We start from the raw sequence: 13,724 nt of genomic DNA, 5'->3' as shown, positions 1-13,724 counted from the left end.
AACTTTCTATTCTCAAGCTGGCTGGGGGCGAGTATAAAGACTTTAGAATGGGAGTAATACGCTCTGATTTCTTTGCATATAACGTATAGAGACAAACAACCGTGAATCCGTCCGTGTTTCTATACCACCGGTCCTCATCCACGTCACGGGTGAGCTGGAGTCTATCCGTCGCTAACCCGGATAAACCCGGCTAACCCCGTTGCCGCAAAATTCAAAGTCATCGCAATGATTGCTCACCTGTTGATCGACGACCCGCCCGGATGCTTTCGTCACCCTCGCTGGGGCCTTGAACAATGCTGACCACTCCCTGTGGGTGTCACTAGTGCTCCATCCATTGTCCCAGACAGAAGGAACAAATGTCACTGGTGCTTAATGAAGAGCCGCGTGGGTGCTGCGTGTACATTCATGTGGGGGAAAAAAAATCAATTGAAACGATTTCAGTCAACGGCTGCAACAGAAAAAAAGTGAAAAATTGAAGGGGGTCTGAATACTTTCTGTACCCACTGTGTGTGTGTGTGTATATATATATATACATACTTGATATAGCTGGTAAATATACGTATTCAAACAATGACAGTATTTCATTGCGGTTTCAGGAAAGTGACATTTATTTATAACAGCATCATTAAAACCTGTAAACAGCAATATTTGAAGAACGACTTTGCAACAGTAGCCAAAGGGTGAAACATTTTAATTTGTAAACAGGAAAATTCAGGCGGCACGGTGGGCGGAACTGGTTAGAGCGCCTGCCTCACCGTTCTGAGGACCGGGGTTCAATCCCCGGCCCCGCCTGTGCGGAGTTTGCATCTTCTCCCCGTGCCTGCGTGGCTTTTCTCCGGGCGCTCCGGTTTCCTCCCACATCCCCCAAAAAACATGCATGGTAGGTTCATTGACAACTGTCAATTGCCCGTAGGTGTGCATGTGAGTGCGAATGGTTGTTTGTTTCTATGTGCCCTGCGATTGGCTGGCGACCGGTTGAGGGCGTACCCCGCCTCCTGCCCGAAGACAGCTGGGATTGGCTCCGGCACGCCCGCGACCCGCGTGAGGAGAAGCGGCTCAGAAAATGGATGGATGGATAATGTACTTGCGTTTTGTTTTTGTTTGTTTTTTTCCTTTATTTCTTCTTCTTTTCTCCTTTTTCTCTCTCACATTTTTTGTCACTGTCTTTGCGGTTCCGGCATCCGCGGGCGCAGGACTCCCGTCACTCCATCCCGATCCCGGGCAGGGGGGCACCGGCTTGACCTCCCGGCGAGCTTTGATGGCGCGACGGTAACTCGCCCTTGAATAAACTTTATTGACACGTCGTTGCCGCCAACACAGACGTACGTCCAGTGTGAGCTAATTATTAACACGCTAAATGCCAGCAATATTTGACAGCGGCTAGCTGCTACTTCCCATAAGGAAACAATTATCAGTGTACATACAAGTTCTGGATCCCTACGGGCCGGATTGGACCGACGCTGCTGGGCCCTATGTTGGACACCCCTGCTGCAAATGACACTCGGCTGTAAAAAGCGGCCCAGTCCCTGTAGAAAATAATGCACTGACATGTTCGCCCACCATAGATATTATGATGTACTAAAAATAACATTGAACACGGCCCCCTTGTTTTATATTCCATATTTCAAACATTCAGAACTATTTTCAGAAGGCTACTATCATGAGAAAGCTTGCTAAACAAAGGAACAGACAACATCCATCCATTTTCTGTCCTACGAACTCAAGACACACATGGCGGATGTGGGAGGAAACCGGAGTACCCAGCAACAACCTACGCAGGCACGGGCAGAACCTGGGAACTCCACACGAGCGAGGTCCTCAGAGCTGTGAGGCCGATGTGCTAACCGGTCATCCGCCGTGCCTGACCTAAAACGGTCTTCGTCTTGTCTCGTGTCAGATAGTGAGGGGAAAAAAGCCGCCCTCTATGTTTTTTTTTTTTTTTTTTTTTTTTTAAATCATGGATATAAACTTCTCACTTCAACTGTAGTGGATGGTATAGGTTCAGGACTTTGATTTTACGTTATTGGCCAGTTATTATGTTATAGGCCAATTACGAATGTGATCAGAATCAGAATCAGTATCAGAATCAGAATCATCTGTATTTGCCAAGTATGTCCAAAAAACACAATGCGTCTCCGCTAGTTGGCTCCGCTTGTACGACAACAGACAGTCAATTGATAGAGAACACTTTGGAGACAGAAAGACATTGACAAAAAAACAGTCACTGAGCAATAAAGGGTTGCTCGTTATCTGGTAATGCCGGTACATTTTTTTCCAATTTCTTTTTTTGACAATTGTGCAAAAAGATGCAGAGTCCTCTAGCACTCAGAGCAGTTCGAAAGACTCATATTGCGATAGTCCGGCGCAATGACCTTTGTGCAAAGGGCGCCGAGACTTCAAGGAGTGGATGCGGTTTAAAGTGACGAGTAGTGCGATCATCTGGGGCAATGTCGATTGTGCAAATGTTGCAGATACTCCTCAATCAGTATACAAAGTGGGGCAGATGTACTCTGGCATGAGTGGCCAGTATTGGTCGACGACAGATATGCAAATAGTGCACGAGTCATATATATAATTGGCCCCACGGAAATGGGACAACAAAGTCAAGACAAAACAATTGCCAGCATGTTGCAACACAATTGTAGGTGAGCTGTTTAAGAAGTTGTTGGAATGTCTGCTCGTTCTAGCTTGCATTGATCGGTAGCGCCTACCTGAGGGAAGGAGCCGGAAGAGCCGGTGACCGGGGTGCGGAGGGTCCGAGACGATTTTGCACGCTCTTGTCTTAGTTCTGGCAGCGTGCAAGTCCTCGAGGGTGGGTAGGGGGGTACCGACAATCCTTTCAGCAGTTTTGATTGTCCGTCGCAGTTTGTCCTTTTTTGTAGCAGCACCAAACCAGACTGTGATGGAAGAACACAGGACCGATTCGACGACCGCTGTGTCGGACTGTCTCAGCAGCTCCCGTGGCAGACGTGCTTCCTCAGAAGCCGCAGGAAGTACATATATATATATATATATATATATATACATACACACACACACACACACACACAACACACATCCATTTTTCATACTGTTTATCCTCACTAGGGTAGCGGCCTGCTGGAGCCTATCCCAGCTGACTCTGGGCGAGAGGAGGGGTACACCCTAAACTGGTTGCCAGCCAATCGGAGGGCACACATAAACAAACAACCATTCGCACTCACATTCAAACCTACAGGCAATTTAGACTCACCAATTAAGCTACCATGCGTGTTTTTGGGATGCGGGAGGAAACCGGAGCGCCCGGAGAAAACCCACGCAGGCACGGGGAGAACATGCAAACTCCACACAAGCGGGGCCGGGGATTGAACCCGGGTCCTCAGAACCTCTCTCTGAACATGTGTCATCAGGTCTTCACCTCCAAACTGTTGGTCTGTTTCTTGAGAAATTTAGCCACAACACTAACCGCTGGTCCAGCATCATGCCTATGTATTTTTTCCAAATATGACAACTTAGCTCACTACGTTGCCCTAAGCACCAATCAAGGACAAACACCCACACACACACACGAGGCACCTTCACTTTGGATAGAAATACTTTCATTTATTGACATTTAAAGCTACAGCTTTCTTTTTTTCCTCAAATGCTCAGGAAGAAAGTCCACCGGAGGCACGTTTCGACCAAACTATCCAGCCGCTGACATTGGCGTACGGGGCTCACAAACGCATCGTGTGACGTTAGCGGGTAAACGTGAGTGGCGCCCTCAGTTCCTTTTAAGGCAGTGACAAACATTTATTTATTTATTTGGATTCATTTCGCCCAATGGCGTGTCAACATATTCGGAGAAAGAGAAAAAAATGCCTTGCTTGTCCCCATCCTCGACCTTGCGGATTGACGTGAAGAGAATCGTTCGGTGTCGTCAACGACACGAACGATTGGTGGCAAATATGTTGTCTTGTCCCAGCCTAAAAAAAACAAGTTTCAAAAATTGTCTGTCTAATCTAAAAAAAAAAAAAAAAAAAAACACACAAGGTAACATGCAATTCTTGGGCTGTTGTTATGACCTGATTTTGCCCCCAAAATAATTTTTGGCGAGTTCATAACGTAGCCTAAAAGTGGAGTCATTGCTAGCTTGCATTCCCCCCCCCCCCGAAGTACACGTAACTATGTACATTAATGAAAAAAATGGAAACCGTTTTGTGCAGTTTTTGTTTTCACTATGTTCTCTAAACAGATCATGCGCATCATTGACATTAAGAATTCATTCATTTTGCTTTTGTACTCAAGAGTCTGTGCTTTTATTCAGTCAAGGAGTTGAATCAGTACGTTTACTTTTACTTTTACACAATTGTCTGTACTTCTACTTCAGTTCAGAGTGTGAGTACTTTTGCCACCTCTGCGGAGCCAGGCACTGCGCTGCCAGAGCAAGCGAAAAAGAAACACTTTAAGAGCAGAGGCGTTACTTCAGATAGCCGGCGCGGACTATCGTGGGGTCAAGGTCACGGGGCTTGGCTAAGTGCATGACATTTTGGTTTTTTGCTGCAGTACGACGTCATCGCCCCATCACGGCGCAGCCCGGACCCCGCTGGATGCCATCTCCAGCGTGTCCACGGTTTCTTTTGCCGCCGACCCCCAAAGCCCACCCACCACACCCCAAAAAAAGCAGGCGCTCTCTCAGGAGTCGAATTCGCTGTCGCTGCTGACAGAGATTTCCGGTGTGGAGGCGCCGGTCCCCCGGTGCTCGGTTCCTGTGCTGCAGTCGCTGGCCTCGGGGCTGCCCAAATGACGGGGAGAGGGCACTGACGAACAGGGGCAACACTCCTGGTCTGAGGGGAGGAGGGCGGGGTCCTGCTGCAGTCTGGCCCAGAGCAAAGACAGGTTTCAGAGATGAGGGTCATTCCAGAATTGGAGGGCATTGTTTGTCTCCATGAAATTTTGAACAAACCACGGACAAAATACAGAAACGTGTTGTGTAAATTATAGCCGTCCTGTGACAAAATGGAACTCAGCTGAAGTTAAAGTGAAACCTAAATAGGATTTACATATCAAATAGTCCCCTCCTGGAGCCGTCACCTTATCGTGGTGGAGGGCTTTGTGTGTCCCGATGATCCTAGGAGCTGAGTTGTCTGGGCCTTCACGCGCCTGGTAGGGTCACCCGTGGCGAACAAGTCCGAGGTGAGGGAACAGACAAAGCACAGCTCCAAAGACGCCTATGATGAACAGTATATATGGATTTAGGTTTCCCTTGCCCGGACGCGGGTCACCGGGGCCCCCCTCTGGAGCCAGGCCTGCCCGGAGGCGGGGCTCAAAGCCGAGCGGCTGGTGGCCGGGCCTGGAACCGCGGGGCCCGGCCAGGCACAGCCCGAAGGGGGTTACGTGGGTCCCCCTTCCCACGGGCTCAGCGCCTGTGGGAGGGGGCCATAGGGGTCGGGTGCAGTGTGAGCTGGGCGGTGGCCGAAGGCAGGGACCTTGGCGATGCAGACCCCCTTCAATTATTGCAGCCATTTGCTAAAATCCTTTAAGTTCATTTTTTTTCTCCTTAATGTACACACAGCACCCCACAGTGACAGAAAAACACAGAATTGTTGACATTTTTGCAGATTTTTAACAAAAGAAAAACTGAAATATCACACAGCCGTAAGTATTCAGACGCTTTGCTGTGACACTCCTATATTTAACTCGGGTGCTGTCCATTTCTTCTGATCATCCTTCAAATGGTTCGACACCTTCATTGGAGTCCAGATGTGTTTGATTAGACTGATCGGACTTGATTAGGAAAGCCACACCCCTGTGTATAGAAGACCTTACAGCTCACAGTGCATGTCAGAGCAAATGAGAATCATGAGGGCAATGGAACTGCCTGAAGAGCTCAGAGACAGCATTGTGGCAAGGCACAGATCTGGCCAAGGTTTCAAAAACGTTTCTGCTGCACTTAAGGTTCCTAAGAGCACAGTGGCCTCCATAATCCTTAAATGGAAGACGTTTGGGATGCCCAGAACCCTTCCTCGAGCTGGCTGTCCGGGCAAACTGAGCGATCGGGGGAGAAGAGCCTTGGTGAGAGAGGTAAAGGAGAACCCAAAGATCACTGTGGCTGAGCTCCAGAGATGCAGTCGGGAGATGGGAGAAGGTTCTAGAAAAGTCAACCATCACTGCAGTCCCTCCACCAGTCGGGGCTTTATGGCAGAGTGGCCCGACGGAAGCCTCTCCTCAGTGCAAGACACATCAAAGCCCACAAGGAGTTGGTTAAAAAACACCTGAAGGAATCCAAGATGGTGAGAAGGACCGAACAGGCCGTATTCGGTACCCCATACTCCAGAAGCACCCCCCGCAGGACTCCACGAGGGACACGGCCGAACGTCTTCTCCAAGTCCACTAAACACGTGCGGACTGGCTGGGTGAACTCCCATGCACCCTCGAGGACCAGCCGAGGATGAAGAGCTGTTCCACGGCCAGGACGAAAACAACACTGCTCCTCCTGAATCTGAGATTCGACTTCCCGACGGACCCTCCTCTCCAGCACCCCTGAATAGACCTTACCAGGGAGGCTGAGCAGTGTGATCCCCCTGTAGTTGGAACACACCCTCCGGTCCCACTTCTTAAAAAGGGGGACCACCACCCCAGTCTGCCAATCCAGAGGCACTGTCCCCGATGTCCATGTGATGTTGCAGAGGCATGTGAACCAGGACAGCCCCACAACATCCAGAGCCGTTCTCCATGGCCTCACTGAACTCCTCCCATTCCCAAGTTTTTGCCTCAGCGACCACCAAAGCCGCATTCCGCTTGGCCAGCCGGTACCCATCAGCTGCCTCATGAGTCCCACAGGCCAAAAGGGCCGACAGCACTCCTTCTTCAGCTTGACGGCATCACTCACCGCTGGTGTCCACCAACGGGTTCGGGGATTGCCGCCACGACAGGCACCGACCACCTTACGGCCACAGCTCCGGTCGGCCGCCTCGGCAATAGAGGCGCGCAACGTGGTCCGCTCGGACTCAATGTCCCCCGACTCCCCCGAGACATGGGTGAAGTTCTGTCGTAGGTGTGAGTTGAAACTCCTTCTCACAGGGGATTCTGACGGACGTTCCCAGCAGACCCTCACGATACATGTGGGCCTGCCAGGTCGGACCGGCATCTTCCCCCTCCATCGGAGCCAACTCAGCACCAGGTGGGGATCAGTTGACAGCTCCGCCCCTCTCTTCACCCGAGTGTCCAAGACATGCGGCCGGAAGTGCGATGACACGACCACAAAGTCCACGACCCACACAAGCTCGGCGCCTCTCACCATGGGCAACTCCAGAGTGGAAAAGAGTCCAACCCCTCTCAAGAGGACTGGTACCAGAGCCCGAGCCGTGTGTGGAGGCGAGCCCGACTATATCTAGTCTGAACTTTTCAACCTCACACACCAGCTCGGACTCCTTCCCTGCCAGAGAGGTGACATTCCACGTCCCTAGAGCCAGTTTCTGTAGCCGGGGATCGGATCGCCAAGGTCCCCGCCTTCGGCCACCGCCCAGCTCACACTGCACCCGACCCCTATGGCCCATCCCACAGGTGGTGAGCTCATGGGAAGGGGGACCCACGTTACCCTTTCGGGCTGTGACCGGCCGGGCCCCATGGGTGCAGGCCGCTCGCCTTCGAGCCCCACCTCCAGGCCTGGCTCCAGAGGGGGCCCCCGGTGACCCGCGTCCGGGCAACGGAATCCTAGTTGCATTTAATGTATTCTTCATAGCGGGTTTCGGAGCCGTGCTTTGTCTGGTCCCTCACCTAGGACCTGTTTGCCAAGGGTAGGTGACCCTACCAGGGGCGTGAAGCCCCAGACAACTTAGCTCATAGGATCATTGGGACACACAAACCCCTCCACCACGATAAGGTGACGGTTCAAGGAGAGGGGTTTGGGATGTTCTTTCTTTAAAACTTAACAAAACACAATAAATATTCAGTTTTTCACAAATGTTAGTGTCTAAATTGTCATCTAATTATGGAATGAGCAGGCTCGTGAGACAACATCATTTTGAAGACTCACCTGTTTTTGGCGGATGCCGCACGGTCTCGTTGCCGCCGATTCTTGAACCAGTTTCCAACCTGGGTGGGCGTGAGTCCCGTGGCCTGCGCCAGGTGCCTCTTCCTGGACGGGTTGGGGTAAGGATCTTGGAGGTACCACTCTCTCAGCAAACTGCGGGTCCTCTCCTAGTGACCAATAAAACAGGGAAGAAGACTCAACCTATAAAAAACATCATCACACACCCAGGCGTCAGTGAACCCGCTTCGAGCCCCGGCGGCCACGAGGGGGCTCCCAAGAGCAATTCAAGGTGAAGTGAAGTTGACACTTTTGCAATTCCTTGCAAGTTTTGAATGCACCCTCACTTCACTGCTTCCCCCATCACCTCCCTGAATAAAGCCACGCCCCTCATGAATGTGAACACGCACATTACAGACTGTACGTTTATCCTTGTCTCTTGACAGGCTGTTCCAATGACAGCGGGACAAGTTTTAAAATCATCATTTCCCAATTGAAATTGTGGGTTAAGTGTCTTGCCCAGGGACACGACGACGACATGCACTCGGGTGGGCATATGAACCGGCGACCCCCCGGTTGCAGGGTCTGTTCTTAACCTCTAGACCAGGCCGCACACAGATTAGTATTGTAGTATAGTATATTTCAAACAAAGCAAATTGTTTGGATTAAGGGCGATTGTTTTGATGCGTTTCTTAAAAGGCGGTTTTCACTCTTCCATACAGTTTTAAATCGTAATTATTCAACTTCATATTGGTTTTGGTTTTTGTTTCAGGTTCCCCGGTCCAGTTACATCACGATTAGCTTAATTTGCTTGACATTTAATTGTTTCTTTCTTTTGCACTTTACTGTTGTTCTTGCACGAACAATTATTTTTGCACAAACATTTTTTTGGCGGTTTTTAACCAAAAATAATAAACCAGATGACACTTTGACAGTAAATACATTCGACAGGGTTAGGGAGGAGGCTTGCCGCAAAGAACAAAAATCCATGTGTAATTTAGGCCCCCCTAAAATGTTTTATAATTGCCAATGGATGCCACAAGATGGCGACAAAGCATTTCTTTTGTTTCAGCGAAACCCCTCAACTCAGTTCAACACAGTTCCTTGGCACTAAGATGCCACAAGAAGGCACCAAAGTAAAACATTGAATGGTTTTGCATGAGCACAAACGAACAAGGGATAGATTCCCACAGAAATTAACAAATAGGTGAATTTATGAATGACGAACCGTGAAAATGCAGAATGTGTTTGAACTAAAGCTGTACAATGTTTCATTTTAAATTCAAATGTATTTTTGCCGTAAACGCATAGTATTGTGTTAGGGAGCAAGCCCTGACGATGACAGCAAAAATCTGTAATTTACCACTCTGTAAAAATGTTTATAATGGCCTATAGATGCCACAAGATGGCAGCAGAGGACTACTTTTGTCAAAAAGAAACCCCTCAATTTACTTGAACATAGCTCGTTGGCACCAAAATGCCACAAGATGGTAATAAGTAGTAGCACGAAAAAAATCTAAATGCCGAACTGTAAATATGCGGTTATACTCTTTTTTTTTTTAGCTTCTGTTGCTATTAGCCAGCCGTGATCAGTGATTCTCAAAGTGTGTTACAATTAATAGAACGCTGGCTCTCTCTCGCGGTGCATGGGGGAGAAAAAAATAATAATCATAAATAAAAAAATCACAAATTAAATGTTCAAACTCCATAATGTACATCCAGTGGTTTCAACTTTTTGGGGATTTGTTAAATATACTTCCTTTATATGTAACTTTGAAATCAATGATATCTGCATTTAATCTTTAAACACAGATTACTTTGAAACATTCATTGAGTTTTTGTTTGTTTGTTTTTTTAAATGATTTTTACTTATAATTTATGTGCAATACATTTGACTTGAATCATGATTGAAGTGCATTTGTTTTATTTTCTTAAATTTAAATGCAGCGTTTAATGTTCAAGCTGTGCTAAATGACAAAATGAAATCGACTTTATATCGGTTTTTGATCAACACTTCATTGGCCAAACGTTATTACATGATAGGTTCAGGACTTTTAGTCCGTTATTGGGCAGTTTTTAAAAGGGTCAGATTTGTAAACAATGTTGATGCTGATGAAGTGATAATGCAGGAAGTTTGCTCAAAAGTATGCACGGGTGGAGATTTGTGTGGAGCGGAAAGGCCTCATCTGCAAACAGAGACGTGCGGGTGGGGTCCTCGGTGGTCAGCTCCTGGTAGTGGCAGGTCAGCAGGTGCCGGTGAAGTCCCAAATAGCCGTTTTAACATCACGGAGATGATGTTAAAACGGCCGGAGGCGGCAGTCATCCGAACGCTGTTCTTGGAGAAGCCGGTGAAACGAACCGCGATGACGATGGATATCCTCCTTCATCCAGGTCATTTCATTCTCAGGGCGTTGAATCGGTCACAACGGGACCGCTCTGGTTGTCTTCGAAGTCGTTTCGCCTCGTACCGTGTATCGGGGAACCCAAGCAACCACCGAGCAGGCGCATGTACCAAAACACCGATGGCCCAACTCCTGAGGTCAAGACTCGGCTGTTTACAAAAATGTCCAATTTTCCTTCGGGCTCCGTGGAGGCGTGGGCTAGTTTTGACTCACTTGTCATATGCCCTCCAATCGTATTAGACTGGATATTATTGGAAGATTTACTGAGAAGTCACAGTCTATCCACTCAACGGGATCACGTTCAGCAGCTTAAAGAGCTGGCAAACGGCACTGAGGCGAGACCTCATCCTGCTCCACCGTGAAGATCTTCACCTCATCCATTTTCTAATTTTCTATTTTTTAACACAAACTTTTCTACCCCAGACTGCAGAGTGCGAGTACTTTGCCCACCTCTGAATTATTTAAGTTAACTTTTTAGTCGCTCGGTTGACACGGGACGCATTAAAACTAGTCCAGCTTCAAAAAATATACTACCCTACCCTACCTACCTACCTTAAAGCAGTGAGTCTTCTGCTCGCCATCCCAGATAGTTCGGGGTAAAGGGAACTTCTTCCGGATCCGGTACTTCTCCACCGGGCCCAGGGGTCGCCCCCGGAGCCTCTCGGCCTCCCGGTAGTGCGCATCCAGCCAGAGGTCCTGCAGCTTCGCGTGGGACTCCCGCGTGAAGCGGTGACTTTGCAAGATCTGGTAGAGCGCCTCGAAGTTTCCTCCGTGGAAGGCCACCAGGGCTCGAGCGCGCATCACCGACTCGTGCCGGTTCAGAGCCTCCCCGGCCGGGAGGGACCAGAGGAAGCGGCCGAGGCGCTCGATGTCACCCGTTTCCTCCAGGTTCTCGCACACGCGGGCCACCTGGTCAGCTGTGAACATGGGCAGCGGGAACATGTTGCAAAAAAAAAAAAAAAACGGGAGCGAGGACGAGATGCTGCGTGGTGGCTGGTGTCACGGAGAACGCGAGGAGCACCAGGAGTCAGCTGGTATTTATAGTGGGATACAATTAGAATCCCTGCTCTTTTTCGGGAGAAGGATTACAGGACGAGGGTGGGGCGGGGTGGCGTGTAAGGGGGGCGGGGAGGTGCACCCTAACCTGAGGTGACACACAGCTCATCAGCTTGTTTGGACGATTAGCCTCAGCATACGTGGCTAGAGCGGCCCGGGCGGGGATCGTGCGCCGAAGAGCGCACGGATCAATTCGTTCGCGGACCTTCGACGCCCTCGACATCGGAGGTTGCCGTCAGGTAAAGGATGATCCGCAGCAAAGGAGATTAGCATCATCATGGGAACATCTGCACTCTTAGAGGTGCCCCTTGCCGCCCCCCGACACACGAATTTCTCCTAACCGTTCTGTGCTGCTATTGTGGAGACCCACTTGGCATAATTAATTAGCAGCTTAAACTGGAGCCTTCTGCCTTAAAATGACCTGTTGATTCAGGCAACAATAAGCCAGGGCGGTGAGTGTGTGTGTGTGTGTGTGTGTGTGTTTAACCTATTTTCTCTGACACAGTGTTAAGTAGATAATACTAATTACTTCTCCCAATTGCTTGTTAATTGTGTTCACTGCGGATTTATACAGCATGCTAATACCGCGATCCCTCGCACACACAAAACAATCCCTCCAGGCAAACGTGGAAGGGCTAATTACAAACTCGTTTGCAACTCAATAGCAGTATCCTCTCAGACAGGTCGATCACATCCCGCCCCACCCGACCAAAAAAAGCACCTCCATAAGACACCGAGTGTTACGTTACGCCTCGTCTCGCACAGAGAGCCCCCCCCCCCCGTCATTTACATCATGAACGGACGTACAATACCTGCCTTCTATGCGTGTGCCAGTACGTGGCAGGGGCCTCGCCACAGACGCTATCGTCGTCACTGTTTGAGTGATCGGCTTACTGAGAAGCTTGACATTAATTGAAGCCGTTGGGGGGGAAAAAAAAACAAGCGTGCCCAATCTGAGGGATCTGGAATTATCATCATGGGCACATTTCAATGGTGGGGGGGGGGGGGAATCGAGAAAATCACGTCGCATGATTTTTAAATTCTGTATTCTGGCAAATATATATATATTTGGAAACCTACCAACCACCAAGAATTCCGGCCCACACAGATCTGTTACTTCATTTTTAAGAAGCTCTTCTATCTTCATCCACACACTCAAACAGTCGGACTCGAACCTCTCCACCGTGGCCAAGACCAGAAAGCTGTCTAAGGACAACAGGGACAAAATTGTAGACCTGCACAAGGCTGGGATGAGCTGCTCTACAGCAGGCAAGCAGTTGTTGTGTTGGCGTAGTTATCAAAGATGGAGGAAATACAAGATAACTGGCGCTCAGGACTCAGGTCGTGAGTTGGACCCAGATGCAGAGTCGAGAGGGAGGGCGGTTCGTGAATGAATGTTTATTGTTAGAGCGCTCGGTCGAAAGGTGACGCTGGTGGACACCGTCAGCAACGGGGCGCCCCAAGGATGTGTCCTCTCCCCTGCTGCTCTTCTCTCTCTTTTCAGACGACACCACAGTCATCGCCCTCATCAAAGACGGGACGATCCTGCGTATTGACAGGAAGCGGAGCAGCCGGAGTTTTGGTGCGACCGACAGAACCTGGAGCTGAACACGCTCGAGACTGTAGAGATGATCACGGACTTCAGGAGGCATCCTTCGGCAAAAAGCTGCCCCTCACGCTGTCCAACTGCCCTGTGGCAACCGTCGAGACCGATACCTTCAAGTTCCTGGGAATTACAGTATCTCAGGCCGTGCAATGGGAGTTCAACATCAACCCCAGCCTCAAAAGGTCCAACAGAGGATGTACTTTCTGCGGCTTCTGAGGTAGCACGGCCTGCCAAAGGAGCTGTTAGGGCAGTTCTACACAGCAGTCATTGAAACAGTCCTGTGTTCATTCATCCAAGACTGGTTTGGTGCTGCCAACAAGAAAAGGACAAACTCTGACTGCAACAGACAAACAGGACTGCCAGAAAAATCGTCGGATTCCGCCGTACCCAGCGTTGAGGACTTTTCTGCTGTCAGAACAAGGACAAGAGCATAAAAGATCCTCTTGGACCCTCCAAATCCCGGTCACCACCTCTTCCAGCTCCTTCCCTCAGGTAGGCGCGATCGATCAGTGCAGTACGATTTGTCAGTCCTGTCTGACAAAGTGAAGTCGGCCAAAAAAAATAAATAATCAAAAAAAGACGGATCCAAGATCCAAAGAAATTCAAGAGCAGATGAGAAATAAAGTACTTAACATCTCTCTATGAAGGATTAAAAAGCCATTCGTCAATC

The 13,724-nt window shown here is 49.3% G+C and overlaps 1 protein-coding gene across 2 annotated transcripts; it reads right to left on the bottom strand.

Annotated features, from left to right (window-relative positions):
- Positions 1 to 243: 243 nt before the first annotated feature.
- six7 (SIX homeobox 7) lies at positions 244 to 12,366 on the bottom strand. Of its 2 annotated transcripts, none has more exons than XM_061669895.1 (3): positions 10,945 to 12,366; positions 7,997 to 8,160; positions 244 to 391 (listed from the first exon to the last, which is right to left on the bottom strand). In XM_061669895.1, exons 1-3 carry the CDS (start codon positions 11,332 to 11,334, stop codon positions 370 to 372), a joined length of 576 nt encoding a protein of 191 aa, XP_061525879.1. In that variant the 5' UTR covers positions 11,335 to 12,366; the 3' UTR covers positions 244 to 369. The 2 variants fall into 2 exon arrangements, with proteins under 2 accessions (XP_061525879.1, XP_061525878.1); XM_061669894.1 differs by lacking the exon at positions 244 to 391 and adding an exon at positions 3,136 to 4,837.
- Positions 12,367 to 13,724: the final 1,358 nt, after the last annotated feature.

This window comes from Phycodurus eques, unplaced genomic scaffold (genome assembly GCF_024500275.1).
Source record: "Phycodurus eques isolate BA_2022a unplaced genomic scaffold, UOR_Pequ_1.1 contig_27, whole genome shotgun sequence".
NCBI classification, from domain to species: domain Eukaryota; kingdom Metazoa; phylum Chordata; class Actinopteri; order Syngnathiformes; family Syngnathidae; genus Phycodurus; species Phycodurus eques.
This window is presented reverse-complemented; position numbering and strand designations above follow the sequence as displayed.

Excerpts from the sequence above, each read along its gene's own strand:
- six7 (XM_061669894.1), bottom strand. The coding sequence starts at position 11,334 with ATGTTCCCGCTGCCCATGTTCACAGCTGACCAGGTGGCCCGCGTGTGC. Across the intron at positions 8,161-10,944 it reads AGAAGACTCACTGCTTTAAG|GAGAGGACCCGCAGTTTGCT; the intron begins GTAGGTAGGTAG and ends ATTGGTCACTAG. Across the intron at positions 4,838-7,996 it reads GCGGCATCCGCCAAAAACAG|ACTGCAGCAGGACCCCGCCC; the intron begins GTGAGTCTTCAA and ends GCTCTGGGCCAG.